The sequence below is a fragment of the Bubalus bubalis genome, chromosome 21, assembly GCF_019923935.1.
Source record: "Bubalus bubalis isolate 160015118507 breed Murrah chromosome 21, NDDB_SH_1, whole genome shotgun sequence".
NCBI classification, from domain to species: Eukaryota; Metazoa; Chordata; class Mammalia; order Artiodactyla; family Bovidae; genus Bubalus; species Bubalus bubalis.
In genome coordinates this window covers 55,661,004-55,682,370 of record NC_059177.1, presented here as the reverse complement: position 1 = coordinate 55,682,370, position 21,367 = coordinate 55,661,004, and the positions used below count along the sequence as shown (strand labels likewise).

Below are 21,367 nucleotides of genomic sequence, written 5' to 3'. Positions count from 1 at the left end.
ACAGAGGTCAGGTTCCAGAGGCTGTCCATGAATCTTTTCCAAAGCTCGTAGTCCCCACACGGTCCTTTGAGGCTTAAAAATCCAGTGTATTTTATTCCTCACTGAGGTACATACTTACTGTTGGGTATCTGATAATTTTTCCAACAATTATGGCCTCATGTCAGAGCTGCCCTGTGGGCCCAGCAGCATGCCCCTTCGCTCACCAGAACTCCCTGCCCCAGGGGAGCCCCCTGTGTGGGCAACATGGACCCTTCTGTTGGGGCTGCGCTGGCTTCTGGGCATGCGCATAGGCGGGGCTGGCTTCTGGACATGTGCACGGGTGGGGCTGGCTTCTGGGCATGCGCATAGGCGAGGCTGCACACTGGCCCAGGAGCTGCCTGTGGCTGCTGGCCTGCCCGTGGTCCGGACTTGTCCACCGGTGACTGGCTGTAGGGTCTGCAGTGGTTCCGGCCTGCTGGATAGCAGGCTGGTGCTGACGGGCTGGACGGAGGACGCCAAGATGGCCCTGACCAGCAGTGGAATAATCATGGGCGGAATGAGCTCCTCAGGAGGGTGGCCATCAGCACCTCTGTCCCCAGGAGGAGGCCTCGTTGCCTCTTGCTTCTCTAGATCAGCAGTTCACCACTTGCAACTTTTTAAAGTTATATCTGCTTTAAAGTTCATCCGAAATGTAATCTGTGTCCTTGTCAAATATAATAAAGTTATTTATATTCACAGAGTACCTCAAAAGCCCTCATACAAATGCAGCAGGCAGGGCCAAGCTGAGTGAGCAGCACCAAGGATGAGATACACACAACCCCCGTCTCTGATTGGTCACAGGCAGAGTTTTGTTAACAAGATGAAAGTTTATAAATAGAGAAGCTTCTGCATTGGAAAAACAAGTGCATATTAACTGTCAGGGTGACTTTCTTCTGTACTTCGGTATATTTTAACTGGCTAAAGGGGTTTGTTGTTTGAGAGGCTCTATTTTCCCCAAAACAAGTGCCTGTATTCCTGGGCTGCTGTGTTCGTGTCTTGAAGGTGAAAAAGCCAGTGCTTCGAGAGAGAGATCCTGCCAGGCTGACCTGGTGCAGTGTCAGCTGGGGGGCTTTGGTTCACAGGTCATTTGGGGGCCTGCAGTCCACAGGGCAGACTCTGAAGTCGCAGTGCGAAACTGGTTTTGTGCTTGTTTTAACCAGGTGACTTTCGGATGGTGGTTGGAGAGGATAAGGCAAAAGTGTTGAATATCGTGAAGCCCAACATGGCCCACTTCCGGGAGCTGTACGGCAGCATTCTGCAGGAGAGCCCCCAGGTGGTGTATAAGGCCCAGCAGGGCAGCCTGGAGGTGAGCGGCCGGTGGGACATCGCGGGTCCGTCCTGAGGCAGGAGCCTGTTTAAGGGGAAAAGTCGGATGCGCAGTATGACCAGTGTAGTAACTCTTCACAGAAAGTGCGTTTTGCGTGTAAACGTGTCCTCTGTGTGTTTGAAATAAGGCTAAAAGGTGGCATAAGAAGCTAGTGACAGACAGGAGGCGGCCTCTGGAGAAGGGCCAGGGCTGACATGAGCCGGGTGGGGGCCGGTCTTCACCGTGTGTACCTTTTTTGCCATTTGAACTTCTTGCTACGTATATTAATTATTAATCAGAAACAAATAGAAGCAAACTCTGAAATTACCTTCTCTTCGCCTCCAAACCCATCTGCCTCCCAGAGGTATACCGTCTTATTCACAGGTTGGTGTGTTTGCTTCCAGACTCACTGCGTCGCTTCTGTGTGTATCTGCACGTGTATAGACATGTAGGAAGTGGCTTGGTCTTTTTCATTTGGTTTTATTTTACATAAATGTATTCATATATGTTATTCTGAAGCTTGTTTTTCCCCCACTTGTTATATGTATTGTGTCTTGGGACTTTTCTTTTGACATAGCAGACAAAACTTTCTTTCAAGGCACTTTTCAAAAAAATACTAAGTTTTTTCAAAATAAAGAAGAGCCCCTCCTTTGAGAAATGTAACTTGGATTTAAGATTTTTTTAACTATAAGATTCATGGTTTTTTATCTTTAAGATAACACCATTCTACTTTTTTAATGCTCTTTCTTTTCCAAATAATACAAGCAATTAATATCATGTTGAATAACAAATTAATGGTATTTCTAGAACTGAAAGGCAACTTTAAAAACTAGGAATTATTTTGAATGTAACATTGGAGAATACCATGAATGCCCAGAAAACCCACCACTCAGTTTAACAGATTTTGCCGTGTTTGCTTTAGATTGAGGTTTTTTGTTTTAATTTTTACTTTTCTCAAAGTGATGCCTGCACTCTTTAAAACCCAGGTGATACCCCAAGGTTTTGAACAAAAAACAGCAGTTCCATGCTGCACAGCTTCCTCCTTGTCTGTGCTACTTCCCAGAGCAACTGGTCTCATCTCCTTCACTGATTCTTCTGGTGTTTACTTCCATATTTACAAGTAAAATGATTTGACTGTTATTTCTAGATTTTTAAAAAAGTTTTGTACTTTTTTTGTTATCTTTTTATGGAACGTGAGGTTTTTTTACTCTCATGCACTCCATCCACACACACACACTCTTTCATGCTCTATCTCTTTCTCTCCCTGTCTCTCCCCACCACCACTCACCTATGCTCCATATATAGTTATTACATGGGCTTCCCAGATGGTTCATCTGGGAAAATGAATCCATCCACCTGCAATGCAGTAGACCTGAGTTCGAGCCCTGGATCAGGAAGATCCCCTGGAGGAGGGCATGGCAACCCACTCCAGTAGTCTTCCCTGGAGAATCCCATGGACAGAGGAGCCTAGACAGCTATAGTCCATGGAATTGAAAAGAGTTGGACACAACTGAGGTGACTGAGCATGCATGTATAATAATTATTATATAATTTTAAATTAATAGTCAATATTTACTTTATTAGGACAACTGGCTTTTTTCATTGCTGAGATATACTCCTGTGAAATTTAGTTTCCTGTACAACTTTGTTTTTCTTGGAGTTAATCAGTCCATTTGTTCTGACTTTCTTGGTTTTCTCATTGTTGTTGTTCAGTTGCTAAGTCATGTCTGACTCTTTGTGATCCCATGGACTGCAGCACTCCAGGCTTCCCTGCACTTCACTGTTTGAGCTTCTTGAATTTACTCAGACTCACATGCATTGAGTCAGTGATGCCATCCAACTATCTCATCCTCTGCCAACCCCCTTCTCCTCCTGCCCTCAGTCTTTCCCAGCATCAGAGTCTATTCCAATGAGCCGGTTCTTCACATCACATGATGAAAGTATTAAAGCTCTAGCTTCAGCATCAGTCCTTCCAATGAATATTCAGGACTGATTTCCTTTAGGATGGACTAGTTTAATCTCCTTGCAGTCCAGGGGACTCTCAAGAGTCTTTGCCAGCACCACAGCTTAAAAGCATCAGTTCTTCGGTGCTCAGCCTTCTTTATGGTCAAACTCTCACATCTCTACATGACTACTGAAAAAGCCACAGCTTTGACTAGATGGACCTTTGTCAGCAAAGTAATGTCTCTGCTTTTTAATATGCTGTCTAGGTTTGTCATAGCTTTTCTTCCAAGGAGCAAGCATCTTTTAATCTCATGGCTGCAGTCACCATCTGCAGTGATTTTGGAGCCCAAGAAAATAAAGTCTGTCACTGTTTCCATTGTTTCCCTATTTACCAGAAAGTGATGGGATGGGATGCCATGATCTTAGTGTTTTGAATGTTGAATTTTAACCCAGCTTTTTCACTCTCCTCTTTCACTTTCATCAAGAGGCTCTTTAGTTCCTCTTTGCTTTCTGACATAAGGGTGGTGTCATCTGCATATCTGAGGTTATTGATATTTCTCCCAGAAGTCTTGATTCCAGCTTGTACTTCATCCAGCCCAGCGTTTCTCATGATGTACTCTGCATATAAATTAAATAAGCAGGGTGACAATATACAGCCTTGACATACTCCTTTCCCAATTTTGAACCAATCCGTTGGTCCATGTCTGATTCTAACTGTTGCTTCTTGACCTGCATACAGATTTCTTAGGAGGCAGGTAAGGTGGTCTGGTATTTCCATCTGTTTAAGAATTTTCTACAATTTGTTGTGATCCATACAGTCAAAGGCTTTAGTGTAGTCAATGGAGCAGAAGTGGATGTTTTTCTGGAATTCTCTTGCTTTTTCTATGCTCCAACAGATGTTGAAAATTTGATATCTGGCTCCTCTGCCTTTTCTAAATGCGCCTTGAACACCTGGGAGTTCTTGGTTCAGGTACTGTTGAAGCCTCACTTGGAGAATTTTGAGCATTACTTTGCTAGCATGTGAAATGAGTGCAATTGTGCAGTAGTTTGAGCATTCTTTGGGGTTGCCTTTCTTTGGGATTGGAATGAAAACTGACCTTTTCCAGTCCTGTGGCCACTTCTGAGTTTTCCAAATTTGCTGGCATATTGAGTGCAGCACTTTACCAGCATCACCTTTTAGGATTTGAAATAGCTCAGCTGGAATTTCATCACCTCCACTAGCTTTGTTTGTTATAATGCGTCCTAAGGCCCACTTGACTTCACATCCAGGATGTCTGGCTCTAGGTGAGTGACCACACCATGGTCTGGGTTATCTGGGTCATTAAAACCTTTCTTGTACAGTTTTTCCATGTGTTCTTGCCACCTCTTCTTTTTTTTTTTTTTCCTGCCACCTCTTCTTAGTCTCTCTGCTTCAAGTTCCTTACCATTTCTGTCCTTTATTGTGCCCATCTTTGCATGAAATGTTCCCTTGGTATCTCTGATTTTCTTGAAGAGATCTCTAGTCTTTCCCATTCTGTTGTTTTCCTCTATTTCTGTGCATTGATCACTGAGGAAGGCTTTCTTACCTCTCCTTGCTATTCTTTGGAACTATGCATTCAGATGGGTATATCTTTCCCTTTATCTTTTGCCTTTCGCCTCTCTTCTTTTCTCAGCTATTTGTAAGTCCTCCTTAGACAACCATTTTGCTTTGTTGCATTTATTTTTCTTGGGGATGGTTTTGGTCACCACCTCCTGTACAGTGTTACTGACCTCTGTTCATAGTTCTTCAGGCACTATGTCTATCAGATCTAGTCCTTTAAATCTATTTCTTACTTCTACTGTATAATCATAAAAGATGATTTAGGTCATACCTGAATGGCCTAGTGATTTTCCCTACTTTCTTCAATTTAAATCTGAATTTTTCAATAAGGAGCTGATGATCTGAGCCATAGTCAGCTCCAGATCTTGGTTTTGCTGACTGTATAGAGCTTCTTCATCTTTGGCTACAAAGAATATAATCCATCTGACTTCGGTATTGACGGTCTGGTGATGTCCATGTGTAGAGTCTTCTCTTATTTTGTTGGAAGAGGATATTTGCCATGATCAGTGTGTTCTCTTGACAAAACTCTTTTAGCCTTTGCCCTGCTTCATTTTGTACTCCAAGGCCAAACTTGCCTGTTACTCCAGCTATCTCCTGCCTTTCTACTTTTGGATTCCAGTCCCCTATGATGGAAAGGACATCTTCTTTTGATGTTGGTTCTAGAAGGTCTTGTATTTTGTACATACCTGTAACTAATTCACCCTCAAACTCTCCTACAGATCTATGAAACATCTTACATTGCAGACAAACACATCAGGTGTTTTCTCTGTTTCTTGCTTTTCCTGGGGACATTCTTCCTGGAGTCCCGTGTCCCCCGTTCCTTTCATGACTGGGTGCTTTCTAGACACACTGCACAGCTCTTCTCCAGAGCTTTGTTTCATTATCACCTGAGAATTTCTTCCCCTCTCCTTTTGCTAATTTTTGGTTTTCTTGAACTTTTCCTCTTTCACAGTTTATACTTTTAAGTACTAAAATGTGTACTTGTGAAAGAGGTAAATTTTTTGAGATCCTATACATCTGGAAATTCTACCCTTAAACTGATGGATGAGTTTAGGTTAGACATCAGATTCTAGGCTGTAAGTAATTTTCCCTCAGAAGTTTTTTAAGTCATGGCTTTATTTCTTCTAGTTTCTTCTGTTGCACTAAAAAGTCCAACAGGGACTTCCCTGGTGGTCCCCTGGTTAAAAATCCACCTTGCAATGCAGAGATTTGACCCTACATGGATTTGACCCCTGGTTGGGGAACTAGGGTCCCACATGCTCTGGGGCACAGCCAACATATTAAAAAAAAAAGAAAGGTCCAATAGTATTCAGATTCCCTATCCTTTGGATGTGATCTTTTATCTCTCTGATACTACTTAGTATTTTTTCCTTTTTTTCCAGTATTCTTAAATTTCATGATGATTTGCCTTTGCCTTGTGTATGCTTTTTCATCATTGTTGCTATCATTGTGTTTTGTTCGGCCACACCACACATCTTGCGGGATCTTGGTTCCCTGACCAGGGATGGAACCTGTGCCCCCTGCAGTGGAAGTGCACTCACCCCTGAGCCTTCAGGAAATTCCCATGGTTTTTACATATTATTCTGGCACTTCGTGACTCTGTTCTGGAAATGCACGATGCTCAATTCCAGGGAATCATTTTTTCATTTCTGTAACGAAATTCTCTTCTACCATTCCTTCATATCCATTGTCTTCATTTTTTTCTAGAATTCCTATTAGTTGTTGGACCTCCTTGTTTGGTTTTTTCCCCCCTCATTCCTGTTTCTTTATTTTTTTTGTTCTGCTTTCCAGAATAATTTTTTGAATTGATCTTCCAACAGATCTGTTGAATTTTTATTTTCCTCTGAATGTTCTTTTTTCATATATATATATAGCATTCTGTTCTTGTTGTATGTCTGCCTTATTTTTCCTCGAAACCTGAAGAGGCCAGTCAGCGCAATTCTTCCTTAGTGATGAGAGGTAGAGATTTCCTCAGTTGTTCTTTACTTTGGAGAGGATGTCCCAGCATACTCCAGATCTCTTGACCCCTAAAAACTTCCCTGCTGCGTTGGGCTCCTCAGGCTTCATGGAGTTTCTCTTTTACCCTTTGGAGTGCATACAGCTACCAAGACCACCAATGTCCTTGCCCCTTACTACTCACCAGGTGACAGTAGCAACGTGTCTTTGATGTAGTGGACCAACATGAGATCACACAAAATAATTAGCTCGCTGCATTGTGAGGGTCGGCAAGTTTGAAATTTGCAGGTCAAGCCAGAGACCCAGGGAGGAGTCTGCTGTTCTCTTGAGTCCAAGGGCAGTCTGGAGGCAGACCTTCTGCCTCAGGAAAGTTTAGTCTTTCTTCACAAGGTCTTCAACTGACAGGATGAGGTCTGTCCACATTAAAGGGGGTCTTCTGCTATTTAGTGTCTGCTGGCTTTGATATGAATTACATCTAAAAAGATGCCTTTACAGTAACATCTGGACTAAAGTTTGACCAAGCAACTGGGCCCTGTAGCCCAGCCAAGTTGACATATACAGTGAAACATCACACCCTGTATCCTTTAGGTCTACGTGTGACATCAATCTTTGCCATTTCTCCTGGGGTGTGGTTTTCTTTTTTCATTGCTCTTTTGACCAGGGGGTGAGAATGCCAGCTTCAGAGACTTCCACTTGGCCTTCTCCATCGGGACAGCTCCAATGCGCCATCTGAAGAGTATGCTTTCTAGGACTACTCTTGGTACCAGCTGTGTAGGATCAGGTTTGGGGAGTTTTGAAATGAAGACATCATCTGATTGATCGTGTGCTGGCACTGTGGAACTTGATGGCTCTTCTGAGCTATCCCCACTTGGAGGAAGGAGGCCAGGCCTTCAAACCCCTGCATTTTCCAGTCTTTGGAAAGAGGCAGCTGCCTTGGCTGTAGCCAGTTCTAGGAGGGACTCTGAGAGAAGGAGTCAGCCAACGTTCCCAGCAGGTAGCGGAATGAGTACCTTGGCCTTGAAACAGGATCTGATTGGTACAACACAGCAGCTGCGGTCATATGACTGTATCTGCTTTTTAAAAACATCAGCCTTGTTGAGATATAATTTACATCGCATAAAATTTGGTGGTTTTTAGTCTCTTCACAGAGGTGTGCAACCATCACCACTATCTAATTTTAGAATATTTTCTTCACTCCGAAAAGAAACTCCATTGCCGTTAGCAGTCCCTAGCTTCCCCTCCCCCAGGCAGCCACTAAGCTACGCTCTGCTCCATGGATTTGCTTGTTCCAGACACTTCTGTAGATGGAGTTGTACAACAGGTGGTCTTTTCCATATCTGCTGTTAAAATGCAATGTGACTCATAGTTTAACTGCTTTCACATTCATGTTTTAATGAGGACTAAAGAGTAAGGATGATTAGAATTTTGCAATTTCTTTGAACATGTCACCTAATATTTTGTTTTTAAACACATACTTTGAAGCAGAAACTCCAGTGCATTTGTGTCCTCCAGAGAAAGCAGTGGCAAATGCTATTTTCTGATTCCTCATAGTACTCAAGCCATTTTGGCATCTCTAAAATTCCTGGAAGTTTCATAGGTAAAGACTTAGAGAAATATAAGATCCTATTGACTAATCTCAATACTCGGCCCCAAAATATGAGTCTATAAATGTCATTTCTAGCATATTTTACAGGATATTCACATTTTTGGGTCATTTATCTAGTGAAAGATAAGTAGAGATTGAATCCTGTGAATTTAGGAAAATCTCAATGATTAATATGAAACATTTAGGTTAAAGAAACCCTTCACCTTAGCGGAGCCTCTAATTAATAGCCTTTTATTCTTTTCTGCAAAGACTTTATAGATAAAACTAGAAAATCCAGATATTAGGCATGTACTCAATAAATATTTGTTTAATGAAAAAAATGGTAGAGTGCGTGAATTCTGATTATTAAGAAGGATGGTCATATCTGAGAAATCTGAATCTAAAATTGAATACATTCGTTTGTCTAATTTTGTTTCTTACTGTTCTCTTCAAGTTAAAACCTAAACACTTGTTAAAATAACACAGGACATTGTTACTGGGAGAATGACGTGATGCGCTGTTAAGGGCACTGACACTGCCTCTCGCCTTGGCGGGCAGTCGATGTTTATACGATTTTGGAAAAATTTAGTTCCATGAAGTAAAGTATATTAGACTAGGAGTTAGGGAAGCTGGGTGTGGACCCAGCTCTGTGGCTAAATTTTGATCCGAAGGTGTCCAAGTAAAGTCTAATGCATAGTTTTACGTATGTTTTATTTCTGTGTTTATCTTTAAACTTGATACATTTTAGAATACGTTAGGATCAAAAACCATTGGTGTAACTTACTGTTGTTTAAGAAATAATGACAACTAAGATTTATTGGTACAGTTATTCATCCACTTATTCAGCCACTGTTTTTTAAGTACCTACTATGTGCCAGGGGATTAAAGGTGAATAAAGGTTGGTCTCCGTCATCAGTTTATTCCTACAGTTTAGACAGGAGACGCAAGTTTAGATCCCGCTCTCTGGCTGGCTGTGTGATCCTGGCATGTTAATCTGTCCGTGTGTTTAAGATGAGTGCTTGATTTGCTAGGGTGTCAGCTTTACCTGAATCTTCACTTTCCTTAACTACTGGATTTAGGACAAGTAGAAAAAAAATTTTAAACTGAGAGTCACAAATTGATTCTTGAAAGAAATTTCTGTTCTTAGGTACAAACAATATTCTAGGAAAAGGATTGGCTTGTTTGAAGGAGCTGAGACTCCTTAACATTCAGGCATTCAGTTTCAGGAAGGAGAGTCTCCTTAGCACACTGCCTAGTCTAGAACGTGAGTTCATACTCGCTTTGTGTGGTTTTAAGGAGAAGCCTTGTGTCTTTGAATATTTATAGCAATCAAAGCACTTCCATAGGCATCAACTTTTTTTTTCCTCTTAGATCGATAAAAGCCCAGAAGGACAATTCACTCAGCTAATGACATTGCCCAAAACCTTACAGCAGCAAATAAATCATATTATGGACCCTCCTGGAAAAAACAGAGACGTGGAAGAGACTTTATTACAAGTTGCTCATGACCCCGACTGTGGCGACGTGGTGCGTCTAGGTACGTACGTGAATCTGACAGGGAGGAGGTGCTGGCCAGGGGTAGCGGGAGGAGGGAGGCAAACTTTGTGGCTGAGACGGCTTCTTTCTTCTTTCTAGCCTAGAGATGGAGAGAGATTGCCTCTAGGAAGAAGAAAGCGCTGACAGTCTGGGGTTTTTCCCAGCCTAAATTCTCATTCGTTCAAAGAAGGGTGCTGAAGTTCCTTCTATTTTCAGATCCCTTGGTCCTAAATCACTTTCAGAGAGGAAAACAATGATTCTTTTGGTCCAAAAGCATAACTTTTAGGAGTTATTGCAAAGACGTGGCTTTGTTCTCCATGGTGGTCTGAGGAAGGAGGAGACTGGTGACGTTTTTAATGCTTTTGCAACATCAAGAACACCACTCTCCTGGGCGCATGCCCCCTCGGTGTGTCTCATGTGTATGCACTAGGTCCAGCACCCGAAATGTTTCACACATTATCCCCAGTATGCACCCAAATCCTCCCTAGGGTGAACCCCAAATCTGAGCCTGAGCTTCAGAGGTTCGCTGCCTTTTGAGGTGTTTGAAGTATTACAGGTATTTACAGGTTCAGACAGTAAGGAGATCATTATGAACTGGCTCACCCTTCTCTGCTGAGCTTCCCCAGGGAGCAGCCGGGCCTGGCAGGATGCAGGTCACCACGGCGGTGCTGCGAGGCAAGGCTGCCCAGCGGGCAGAGCAGCGCGTGTGCTTGGGGCATCGGGCGCCTCTCCTGAAGATACACGTGGAGGCCTGTCTCCAGTTGTTTTCTTCTTAGCGTGGTGCTGGCCACGGAGTGAGCTCTGCTGCCCTTCTGAGGGCCTGAAGGGCCCCTCGCCGTCCTCACTGAGGAGTGCTCTGCGTGGTTGCAGGATGAGCTGCCGCCGCAGAAACGTGTGGTGTTTGGTGTTTGTTTTTTCCCCCCAGTCTTCTCACATCTTGGAATTGAGAGCCGGCTTAAGCAGGTTTAAAGTGAAAAAATGACCTTCGAGGGTCACCTAACCCCTCCTCCCTGCGGGTTGTAAGATGAGGCGGTCCAGACCCAGAGGGGGCGCTCATTTTCCTGGCCTCACACAGCTGGTTGGCGACACAGCTGGCAGCTCGGGTCTCCCGGCCGTCCGTCCTGATGACCCTTTCCTTAGTCGCCCTGACACCAGGACAGAGATCGAGTTGCTGGTGTTATTGGATAGCTGGAATGGATATTTAGTTTCAAGTTTTTAAAGTGTTAAGATGACTAACATCTGGCCTTTTTGGCATCGTTGCTGGTTTTTTTCTCACAGGGCTTGCAGCAATTGTGAGGCCTTCCAGTATGAGACAGAGCACCAAAGGCATTTTCACTGCCGGTAAGAATTTTTGAAAATCCAAACTTAACATACCTGCTGGATTGAGCAGCCTCAGCGCTCCGGGTTAAAATGTAAAGCTTTATCTGTATCCTTCAAGAACTTGTCAGACGCTGGGTTTTGCTGGTCATAACCTAGGACATGGCAGTAACATACAGAACGGCAGACGGTGCTGTGATCTGGGGGCCTGAGGTGCTGCTGGAAGGCTTGGCTGCCCAGGTACTCTGTATGTGCACGGCTTCCCTGGAGGTGTTATATCTTTGGAAGTTACTCATGATATTGTTGCAAAAACAGCAGTACCTTGCCCTGCCCCCCTGCTGTTCCTCTCCAAAGACAACCCCAGCTGCCTCTCCTGTTGGTTTATTTATGTTTTCACTGCTGGTTCTCTGGATAATAAGCTGGTATTGCTGCTTCTCCTTTTTAATTTTAGGCAGCATCTATGAATTCAGCTACCCCACCACACACACACACACAGAGACACATCCACGTCCGTACGTCAGTCCGTCCGTCCGTCCATCCCTCCCTCCATCCCTCTCTCTGTGCTCAGTGGTTGTGCCACAGCTTTGACGAAGTCTTCTTGTTCCCGTTGTCTGGCTGTGTTACTGTGATTCATCGCTGAGCCACCTGATACACTTTTCCTTCCCTGCACAACTTTCTTTTCCCATGGAGTTGTCATCACCTGTCTCATGGGAGAGACCCTTGTGTCTCACGTCTCTGATTCTTGTGGTGCACAGCCTCACTTTGGTGAAGCACACCATCCAGGCACTCTCTGGGAAGGGGTGCCAGGGAGTCAGATTTGGAGCCCGTGTGTGGCCAGGTCTGTCTTTAGTCACCCTCCCACCTGACTGACTGAGACTTAGGCTGGTGGTGATTAGAAGTAACTGTCCTTTAGAATTCTGATATCATTGCTCAGGTTATCTTCTCACTTCTCTGATTGCTGTTGAGGTCTAAAGCTATTCTGATTCTTAATCCTTTGTGTATGCTCTTTCTGGAAGCCTTTTAGGTCTTTTTCCCCAAGGGCTCTGAGGTTTCTCAGTGGTATATTTTGATGTGAGTCTGTTTTTATCTGTTATACTGGATACTCCTTGCCCAGTTTGGAAACTCAGAGTATGAGGATATAGGAAAAATGTATTCTTTCTTCCCATCTGTTTTCTCTCTTCTCTTGCTGGAAATCCTTTTACTCAAATATTGGACCTCTGAGACGAGTCCTTTGGGTTTTTTCTTTTTTTTTGATCTCTTTGTTCTTTTTCTTTGCTTTCTTGACTATAGTTTCCAGCTTTTCTATTGTTGTTTTATTTTTGCTATTTTAATTTCTAGCATCTCTACTTTTTTTTGTTCTCAGAATATTCCTTTTTTTGAAATTTGAAACATCCTGTTCTTGCTTTATGGGCTTAAGCATTTGAACGTATCTTTGGATATTGTCAGATTGCCAAAGTGGGTTACCAGTTAACCTTGACCCTGTGGTAAATGAAAGTTTTTCCCTTTCCCCATCCTTGCTACCACTTTGTGTTGTCAGATGCCAGACTTTTCTCACTCAGTCTCTCTTTATCAGCCATCCACCTAGCGTCCCTCAGGTGCTCACCACGCAGGATACTACAAGGTGAACACGACACCATCCTGCCTTCAGGGTTTTCACCCTCTAGAAGAGGAGACAGGCACAGACATAGGGGCTCGCAGCGCAGGGGATAAACACACAGAGGGAACCTGCAGAAGGGCGTGATCATCCAGCCTGATTCTCATCCCTGGGTGGAGATTGCCAGGCGACTGCACGATCACGCCTCCTCACGCCTCACCCCAGCAGCCTGGGGACACAGCCAAGCTTCATCCTCCTGAATCTTCGGGAAGGTTCAGCCCGTCAGCAGAGGTTTAGTATCTCAGGTGCCAGATCCACTCAGCTGAAGACTTTCCTGCCACGCAGGGGTGCATGGCTTTGTGTTTCCAGTTAAAATATTTAATCTGCTTTCTTGCTGATTTATCCTGGCCAGGCTGAAGTTGAGGTGCTTTCTTTTGTGTGGGTGGCTCAGGCTATCACTCTGTGTTTTGCATGATTGCAGCTCCCTCACTGTGGTCCTCCTTGGGTGAGGCTGGACGCTTTGGCTCTTTATTTATGGCTTCCTATGCTATAAGGAACTACTGGATTTACTCTTTTCTTTTTTTAGTCATGATAATGATGGTGTTATGGGGTTAAACAATCCTTTTCCTTAGGAATACATACTAAGGGACTTCCCTGGTGGTCCAGTGGCTGAGACTCTGTGCTCCCAATGCCAGAGGCCCAGGTTCACTTCTTAGGGAACTAGATCCCACATGTTGCAACTGAAGATTCTGCATGCGACAACTAAGACTCCTGTGCAGCCAAATAAATAAATATTTCTTAAGAAACACATACTAAAAGATTTGCAGATGAAATGACAATGTCTGAGATTTGCTTCAGAAGAAGAACGTTTGGGCTGAGTCCCATTGCTGTCCACCTGAAACTCTCACAACCTTGTTAATCGGCTGTGCTCAACTATAAAATGAAAAGGTGAAAGAAGGAAAGAAGACACGTTGGAAGGAAGTGCATATGGGTGGGGTGGTAACTCAAGATTGGCCATGAGTTGATACGTTGTTGAAGTTGGGTAAAGATACGTGTGAGCATATTATGCTGTCTTAAATTTATCTCGAATAAAAGGTTTTTAAAAATCCATCCTCATCATCTCTTGACCCTTCAGCCTGAAATGACTCTTGGGTCCTCTTTCCGCCTGTTCTTCCTTGTCGCCAGCAGAGGGCAGTAGGTATCCCCTCTCGGCTCCCGGAGCCCAGATTGCCGCTGGCTGAGTGCTCGGCTGCTCTCCGACAACTCCCCGGGCTCGCGGCTTGCCTGCCTCTGCCTCTGAAGGCGCCTGCTTGGGTTGTGGAAGCCGAGTGACAGGATGTCTGCAGCCTGCACTGGGGCTGCAGGCCCTGTGAGACGTGGTGTGCGTTCCTTCACACCCTCCAGGTTTGCACCCCCGGGCCCTGCTCCTCTGCTTTATGGTGGTGGAGGGCCGCGCTGAAGGCGGCCCAGGCCAGGGGCAGGGGTTTGTGAGCCCCGGAGACTTGGGTTCAAATCCCAGCTTAACTGCTGTGACTTGGGTAAGTTGCCTAATTTTTCTGAGTTTTCATTTCATAGGGACAATTATTCTTGTCTCACTGGGTTGTGAAAACTCTACCTTAGGACATATAAAAGTGTCTAGCACGGCTCCTGGTCTTTCCGCTTTGGTCTCATTACCAAGAAGTTCCCTGACCTCTCTTTAGAACCTGCCCCCTCACACTGTCACATTCAGCTAGCATTCATCCCTTTCCAGGTCCCCAGCCTTGGGCCCTGGCTGGCTGATTTGCTCTTTCCCTGTGCTCTGACCTCACAGCAAGCTGCAGAACCCCAGCCCCCGCGCGCCGCTCTTAGAAGGCCTCTTGCTGTCATCGTCACGGCTGTCATTCCACCCGGCTTTTCTGGGTCCCTCTTCCAGAATGTTCCAGAGTCCGGCCTCTGTGCAGTCTTCAGCCAGCGAACGTGTCACCTGCCGGGCCAGGAGACCCCAGCGTATTTGGCTCGCTTTTCCTCTTTGTAGCCATTACCACTCCTCCCCTCTGCAAGTAAGAAGGAAGGGTCTCCCTAGCTCGTGAAGAACTTCTGTATTCCTGTACTGTTAAGGTCAAGGAGAGCTAAGCTAAGGTTGCATTCAGAAGACTGGCTTGAAGTTGTGGTTCATGCCTTTGCTCTGTAACCTTGGGATGGTAACCAGCCTTTCTTTCTTCTTTGAAATGGAAAGGATGCTAATAACGCAGCTCGCGGTGTGTTCTGGGATCGCCCAGTATGTCCTTTATAAAGCACTAGTAGGTGCTGTATAGACTCGAGTGAGTCTGGATCTGAGTATCGCTCTCTTCCTAGACAAAGTGGAAGCCAGGCGTCCATGGCAGCAGGGAGGGCACCCTTCCCAGTGGGCTGTGACGGGTGGCGTGGCAGGCGTCCGTGTGGTCTGGCCCTCTGTCTGTTATTAGTTCTCTGAGATTCCCCTACCATCAGATGCCTCCATGCTCCAGGATGAGCACAGAACTCCTTACAAAACCAAACACTTTCTTTCCCTTTAGACTGGGAGTTGGTTACAGGAGAAGTAACGCTGACTTCTTAGACTGTGCTGTTAGTGGAGGGGCCCGATTCTCATCAGGGTCTCAGGGCAGCAGCTCAGGTGAGTGGACACTGTTGAGCTCCCCGCTCCTGGCCTGCGCCTCCCTTCACCGCAGCAACAGATGGTATTGCAACTCAGCCTGCTAACAGAGCTCCAGCTGCTCATGTTTCTAATCTGAGTGGAGGGAGGTGGAACTGTTTGGGCTGGAGTTGGGGGCTTGGAGAGAAATGGGTCTGGGGTTAGTAGATTTGACTGAGAAGCAAGCAGGAGCCAGACAGGGGAAAGCCCTTAAAAATCTAAAAGGGAATCCAGAGTTTCAGTGAGGGCGGAGGGAAGCCCCTGGAGGATCGTCGGAAGACCGCTGCCGCAGGAGACTGGCAAGCAGCTCGGACAGATGTGCCACTGTTGCTTGGGAAAGCGGTCAGCCCGCCGAGGCCAGCCTGGCGAGGAGGCAGGCCTTGACCCAGGGCTGTGGGGAGAGGCAGGGGCAGGCAGGGCTTAGACGGCGCCTAGAGGGGCCCGGCTCCCAGGCTCATGACTCGGGAAGTGGGAGATGGTGATGCCCTTCCTGGAGGTGAGGGAACACGGGAGAGCATGGCAAGTTTAATTTTCGAAATCTCTTGCTTTATTTTTCCCCCCGTCTGATTTTCTGGTCTATCAGAACTAATTTGGTGATCAAATACCTACTTAACCTCTGTAGCTTCAAAAGATTCAGCTTTCACCAAAACAGGTTCAGTCTTGTTCCTAAAGAGACTCCACACGCCTCGAATCTGTCCTCACATTTCCTGAATGTGATGGAAGGGCCACTGACTCTGCTCTCCTTCTCATGTCTTATGACTAGGCATTTTATCCCCATTTTTTGGTACCTCCATATTTCAATAATATGAACTTATTATTTCAATAAAAAGAATAAGAATGAAGGTTCTTCTGGTGATGTATTTATCATTTAAACCTGAACGTTTAAAAAATAAAACCACCTCATAAGAGATTTTTTTTTTGTAGATGTAGGTGACTGTGTTTGGAAATTAATTGCAAGAATGTTGAGGGCTTATTGATTTTTCTCTCCTGTAGATCTGAAATGCAGAATTATAGGAAGGTGGACTCCTCTCAACCTGGTCTCATCTCTGCCTCACATTGTTTCCCGGAGACATTTGTTTGTAGCTGAACTTGTCAGTTAAGGTCGCGTAGGAAATTCATAGTCTTACACGTGTAGTGATTTTGCTGTAGGTCACATGAAACGGGCTGGAAGTCAACAGAAGGAAAACCTGAGGAGCCATATGTTGGGGTAGATTTCCAGTGGCTTTCAAAACTACATCCTGACTTCAGATCCTAATCCAAGTTTATTATAACCAGCTTTAGGTGAATAAGGAGCTGCCTGATTTAGAGGAGCTGATTGAGGAGACCTGCATTTCTGTCCCCTGGGGAGGGAGCAGAGTCGAGGTGCTTCCAGTTTGGGGCTGTTTCAAGGAGTCCTGCTCGTCATGTCTTGGTGCCTGTCTTTGGGTGAGCAAAGGTGTGCCTTTCTGTTAGCTGTCTTCTTCAGATCAGATCAGTCACTCAGTCGTGTCCGACTCTTTGTGACCCCATGAATCGCAGCACGCCAGGCCTCCCTGTCCATCACCAACTCCCGGAGTTCACTCAGACTCACGTCCATCAAGTCAGTGATGCCATCCAGCCATCTCATCCTCTGTTGTCCCCTTCTCCTCTTGCCCCTAATCCCTCCCAGCATCAGAGTCTTTTCCAATGAGTCAGCTCTTCTCATGAGGTGGCCAAAGTACTGGAGTTTCAGCTTTGGCATCATTCCTTCCAAAGAAATCCCAGGGCTGATCTCCTTCAGAATGGACTGGTTGGATCTCCTTGCAGTCCAAGGGACTCTCAAGAGTCTTCTCCAACACCACACTTCAAAAGCATCAATTCTTCGGCGCTCAGCCTTCTTCACAGTCCAACTCTCACATCCATACATGACCACAGGAAAACCCATAGCCTTGACTAGACGAACCTTTGTTGGCAAAGTAATGTCTCTGCTTTTGAATATGCTATCTAGGTTGGTCATAACTTTCCTTCCAAGGAGTAAGCGTCTTTTAATTTTATGGCCGCAGTCACCATCTGTAGTGATTTTGGAGCCCAGAAAAATAGTCTGGCACTGTTTCCACTGTTTCCCCATCTATTTCCCATGAAGTGGTGGGACCGGATGCCATGATCTTCATTTTCTGAATGTTGAGCTTTAAGCCAACTTTTTCACTCTCCACTTTTACTTTCATCAAGAGGCTTTTGAGTTCCTCTTCACTTTCTGCCATAAGGGTGGTGTCATCTGCATATCTGAGGTTATTGATATTTCTCCTGGCAATCTTGATTCCAGCTTGTGCTTCTTCCAGCCCAGTGTTTCTCATGATGTGCTCTGCATATAAGTTAAATAAGCAGGAAGACAATATACAGCCTTGACGTACTCCTTTTCCTATTTGGAACCAGTCTGTTGTTCCATGTCCAGTTCTAACTGTTGCTTCCTGACCTGCATACAAATTTCTCAAGAGGCAGATCAGGTGGTCTGAGATTCCCATCTCTTTCAGAATTTTCCACAGTTTATTCTGATCCACACAGTCAAAGGCTTTGGCATAGTCAATAAAGCAGAAATAGATGTTTTTCTGGAATTCTTTTGCTTTTTCCATGATCGGGCGGATGTTGGCAATTTGATCTCTGGTTCCTCTGCCTTTTCTAAAACCAGCTTGAACATCAGGAAGTTCACGGTTCACATATTGCTGAAGCCTGGCTTGGAGAATTTTGAGCATTACTTTACTAGCGTGTGAGATGAGTGCAATTGTGTGGTAGTTTGAGCATTCTTTGGCATTGCCTTTCTTTGGGATTGGAATGAAAACTGACCTTTTCCAGTCCTGTGGCCACTGCTGAGTTTTCCAAATGTGCTGGAATATTGAGTGCAGCAGTTTCACAGCATCATCTTTCAGGATTTGGAATAGCTCATCTGGAATTCCATCACCTCCACTAGCTTTGTTCGTAGTGATGCTTTCTAAGGCTCACTTGACTCTCTTCTTAGGGGTGGAATTGAAAAAATGAAAAGTGCTAGTCGCTCAGTCATGTCTGACTCTTGGCGGCCCCGTGGACTGTAGCCCGCCAGGCTCCTCTGTCAACGGGATTCTCCAGGCAAGAATACTGGAGTGGGTTGCTGTTTCCTTTTCCAGAGGGTCTTCCTGACCTAGGGATTGAACCCAGATGTCCTGCATTGCAGGCAGATTCTTCACCACGTGAGCCGCCAGAGGTGGCATTACTGGGTCATAAAGCGTGAGGCTGTCCAGCAGTGGTGGATGCTGGCTGACCAGTGTCCCGGCGGCCCTCCCGGCTGCAGAGTCCTGCTGCAGAGCCCCTGGGACCAGGCTTGGTAGTGTGTCCTGTTGATGCTCGGGCCTCTGGGAGGGGAGTGGACGGGTTGTATAGGAGTTTTCACTTATACTTTCCTGATGACCAGGAAGTCTGGGTGTTTGTTCACACGCTTACATGGATGTCCTCTTCTGTGAAGTGTCTGTTCTGCTTTTGCACATTTTTCTGTTGAGTTGTCTGCCTTTCCTTCTCTGCACTGAGTTCCCTGCATAGTCTGGGTACAGGTCCTTCCCTGGACACGTGGAATGCTAAACTGGCCCACTCTGGGGCCTGTCGTCTCACTGTCTCACTGGTGTCCTTTGATGAGCAGTCCTTAATCTTACTCAGTCCAGTTTTTCAGTTTTGTCCTTTAAGGTTGGCAGCCTTTCATGTCTTCTTTAGGAAATGTTGCCCTTCCAGGTTCATGAAGTTTAGTCCCTCGCTTTGGTTGCAACTGGAATATTAAGGTGAAAAAGATCCCTCACTCTGATCTCTTGGATCTTAACCATCTGCACAATCTGGCTCCCTGGGAGAATCTGACTAAAACTCCAGGACTAAAAAAACACTAAAACTCGTGTCTGCAGAGACGCGCATACAGAGACACCTCCCTGTGACTTGAGAGAGTTCTCAGACTGGCCTCGAAGCCTGTCTGTGGGCGCCTTGCTGGAGAACCCCCCAGTAGTCCAGCCCTGTCACTTGGCAGACAAAGAAGTCGACCCCCGGAGATGGGGAGTTGCCGTGCCCAGCTGGGACTAGCACCCCATTCTCCTCACTCCCATTGCAGGGCTCTTTCCAGCCATTCCCTGAGAACGTCTCTGGCAGAACCGTCGAAGGGAGAGACTTTGTAATTAAGGAAGGTTTCTCTCCACTAGCAGCAGACAGTGGCTTCCTGGTGGCACTCGTGGGCGGTGGTCGTTCACCTTAGTTAGGTGTTAGGCTCCCAGGAGTCTGCGCACAAGGCTGGCGAAGCTGAGCTGGGACCCTCGTGTCGACGTCTCCTTGTCCAGCCGTGTCTCAGGTACTGCCTTGAGCCTGTGTGCAGCTGCAGGGCTGTCTTGATCTGCTCTGGTTGGAATTCTAAAACCACCTTACACAATGTGTTTCCTGTCCTGGCACTCGAGTGGGTGAGGTTTACCAGAGCGTTTGCTCCGGGGAGAAAGAGGTGGAGGCGGGGAAAGGGGCTGCGTGTGTTTCTTGATGAGGCTGGTGTTCTGCAGTTGCCGTTCAGTTCACAAGCGAGGCCAGGGTTTCTAGAAGCGTTCGCTAATGATTTTACTGGTACCCTGCCTTTTTACCTGCTCCTGCCTGCAGTCGCCTTGTAAAAGATCCTGAGTGCACTCGACTGCCTCCAGGTAACATGGCCGGGTGTTTTCTAGAGTGCTCACACCCCAGGGCGCAGAGTCTGGGAAACCGGTCTTGTGACCTCGTCAGCAGTGCCCACGCGGCGTGTCACACCTGCCACGCACACCCCGGTCTGGATCTCGGGGTGAGAAAGACCGTTGGGATCTCTGAGCCATGCCCTGAAATACAGACCACATGATCTCACTGTCTGCAGATAGGCTCCTGTGAGGGCTGACGGCTAAGAGTGCCTTCCTCCCATTTCCTCAGGCACTTGTGACTCCGTAGCTGGGGGCAGACGGCCGATTGAGGTGCATCTGCACCATCACGGCAAGTGTTTGCTGAGCACCTGCCCTGTGCTGGGGCCACACGAGGCGATGGGAACACGGGGGTGAATAGGACAGGGCCCTGTCCTCCAGGAGCTCCAGGGCTGGGCAGAAGGATAGGTGAGCACCGCACAGTGTGACGAGGGCCGCGCTGGGCGTCAGCACAGGTGCCGTGAGACCAGGAGGAGCAGCGTCTCAATCGCTGGGGAGTCAGGCCTGCAGACCCAGCATCTCCAGGCAGAGGGTGATGGGAACGTGATGCTAAACTCAAAAGCTGCAACACGCGCTTCACTGAAAGGACTCCCTCAGCCCCGAGCTCGGGCACCTTTGCATCTGCATTTCTGCTTCAGCAGATGTCGAAATCAGTCTTTTCTCTCCAGTCGATCAAGGCAGTCCCTGGGGTCTCCTAGACCCCTCAGTCAGCGCCGCTGGGCTCCACTCCAAAGACAAGCCTCCGGTCCCAACGTCGTGGCGCCCCCAGTGAGCATCCACTCAGTGAGCCTTGATGTTCTCACTCTCTCTTCTTTTCTCTTTTAGGTCTGAAGAAATCAGTGGTTTATAGTTCACTCAAACTGCATAAAATGTGGAAAGGATGGGTGAGAAAAACGTCCTGACTTTGGCTTGCTTTTATCTATTTTATGTTTAGCTGAATAAAATGGTCCTTTTTGACAGAACAGTGTCTGTTACTTTGACCCGTTGCTTGAATTTGAAGATGTCTCGGTTTGCAGGATGCGACTTCCTTGATTTTGTAAATGTATGCCGCGTGTTTATCCAGGGGGACCCAGTACATTTGAGGACTTAGCATGAGAAGAGTCTCTGCACATGCAGTGCCTCTGGGCCCTGCTGTCCTGAGAGCTTCAGCCGCGATCCGTTCAGTCCATGAGGCTCGGAGGCCTGAGAGGTGGTGCGTGTGCTGTGGACCAGCGG

The 21,367-nt window shown here is 46.3% G+C and overlaps 1 protein-coding gene across 3 annotated transcripts in view; it reads left to right on the top strand.

Annotated features, from left to right (window-relative positions):
* The window catches only part of TAMM41 (TAM41 mitochondrial translocator assembly and maintenance homolog), a 52,831-nt gene extending 31,717 nt beyond the window's left edge, over positions 1-21,114 (top strand). For 2 of the 3 annotated variants that reach the window (XM_025271987.3, XM_045163856.1), the window contains exons 5-8: positions 1,179-1,324; positions 9,760-9,925; positions 11,203-11,265; positions 12,815-13,945. In XM_025271987.3, the coding sequence (XP_025127772.3) occupies positions 1,179-1,324; positions 9,760-9,925; positions 11,203-11,265; positions 12,815-12,951 (512 nt within the window). In that variant the 3' untranslated portion in view covers positions 12,952-13,945. Of the gene's footprint in view, positions 1-1,178; positions 1,325-9,759; positions 9,926-11,202; positions 11,266-12,814; positions 13,946-20,977 lie in introns of those variants that run through there. The other variant, XM_025271989.3, reaches the window with a different exon arrangement.
* The last annotated feature ends 253 nt before the right edge of the window (positions 21,115-21,367 follow it).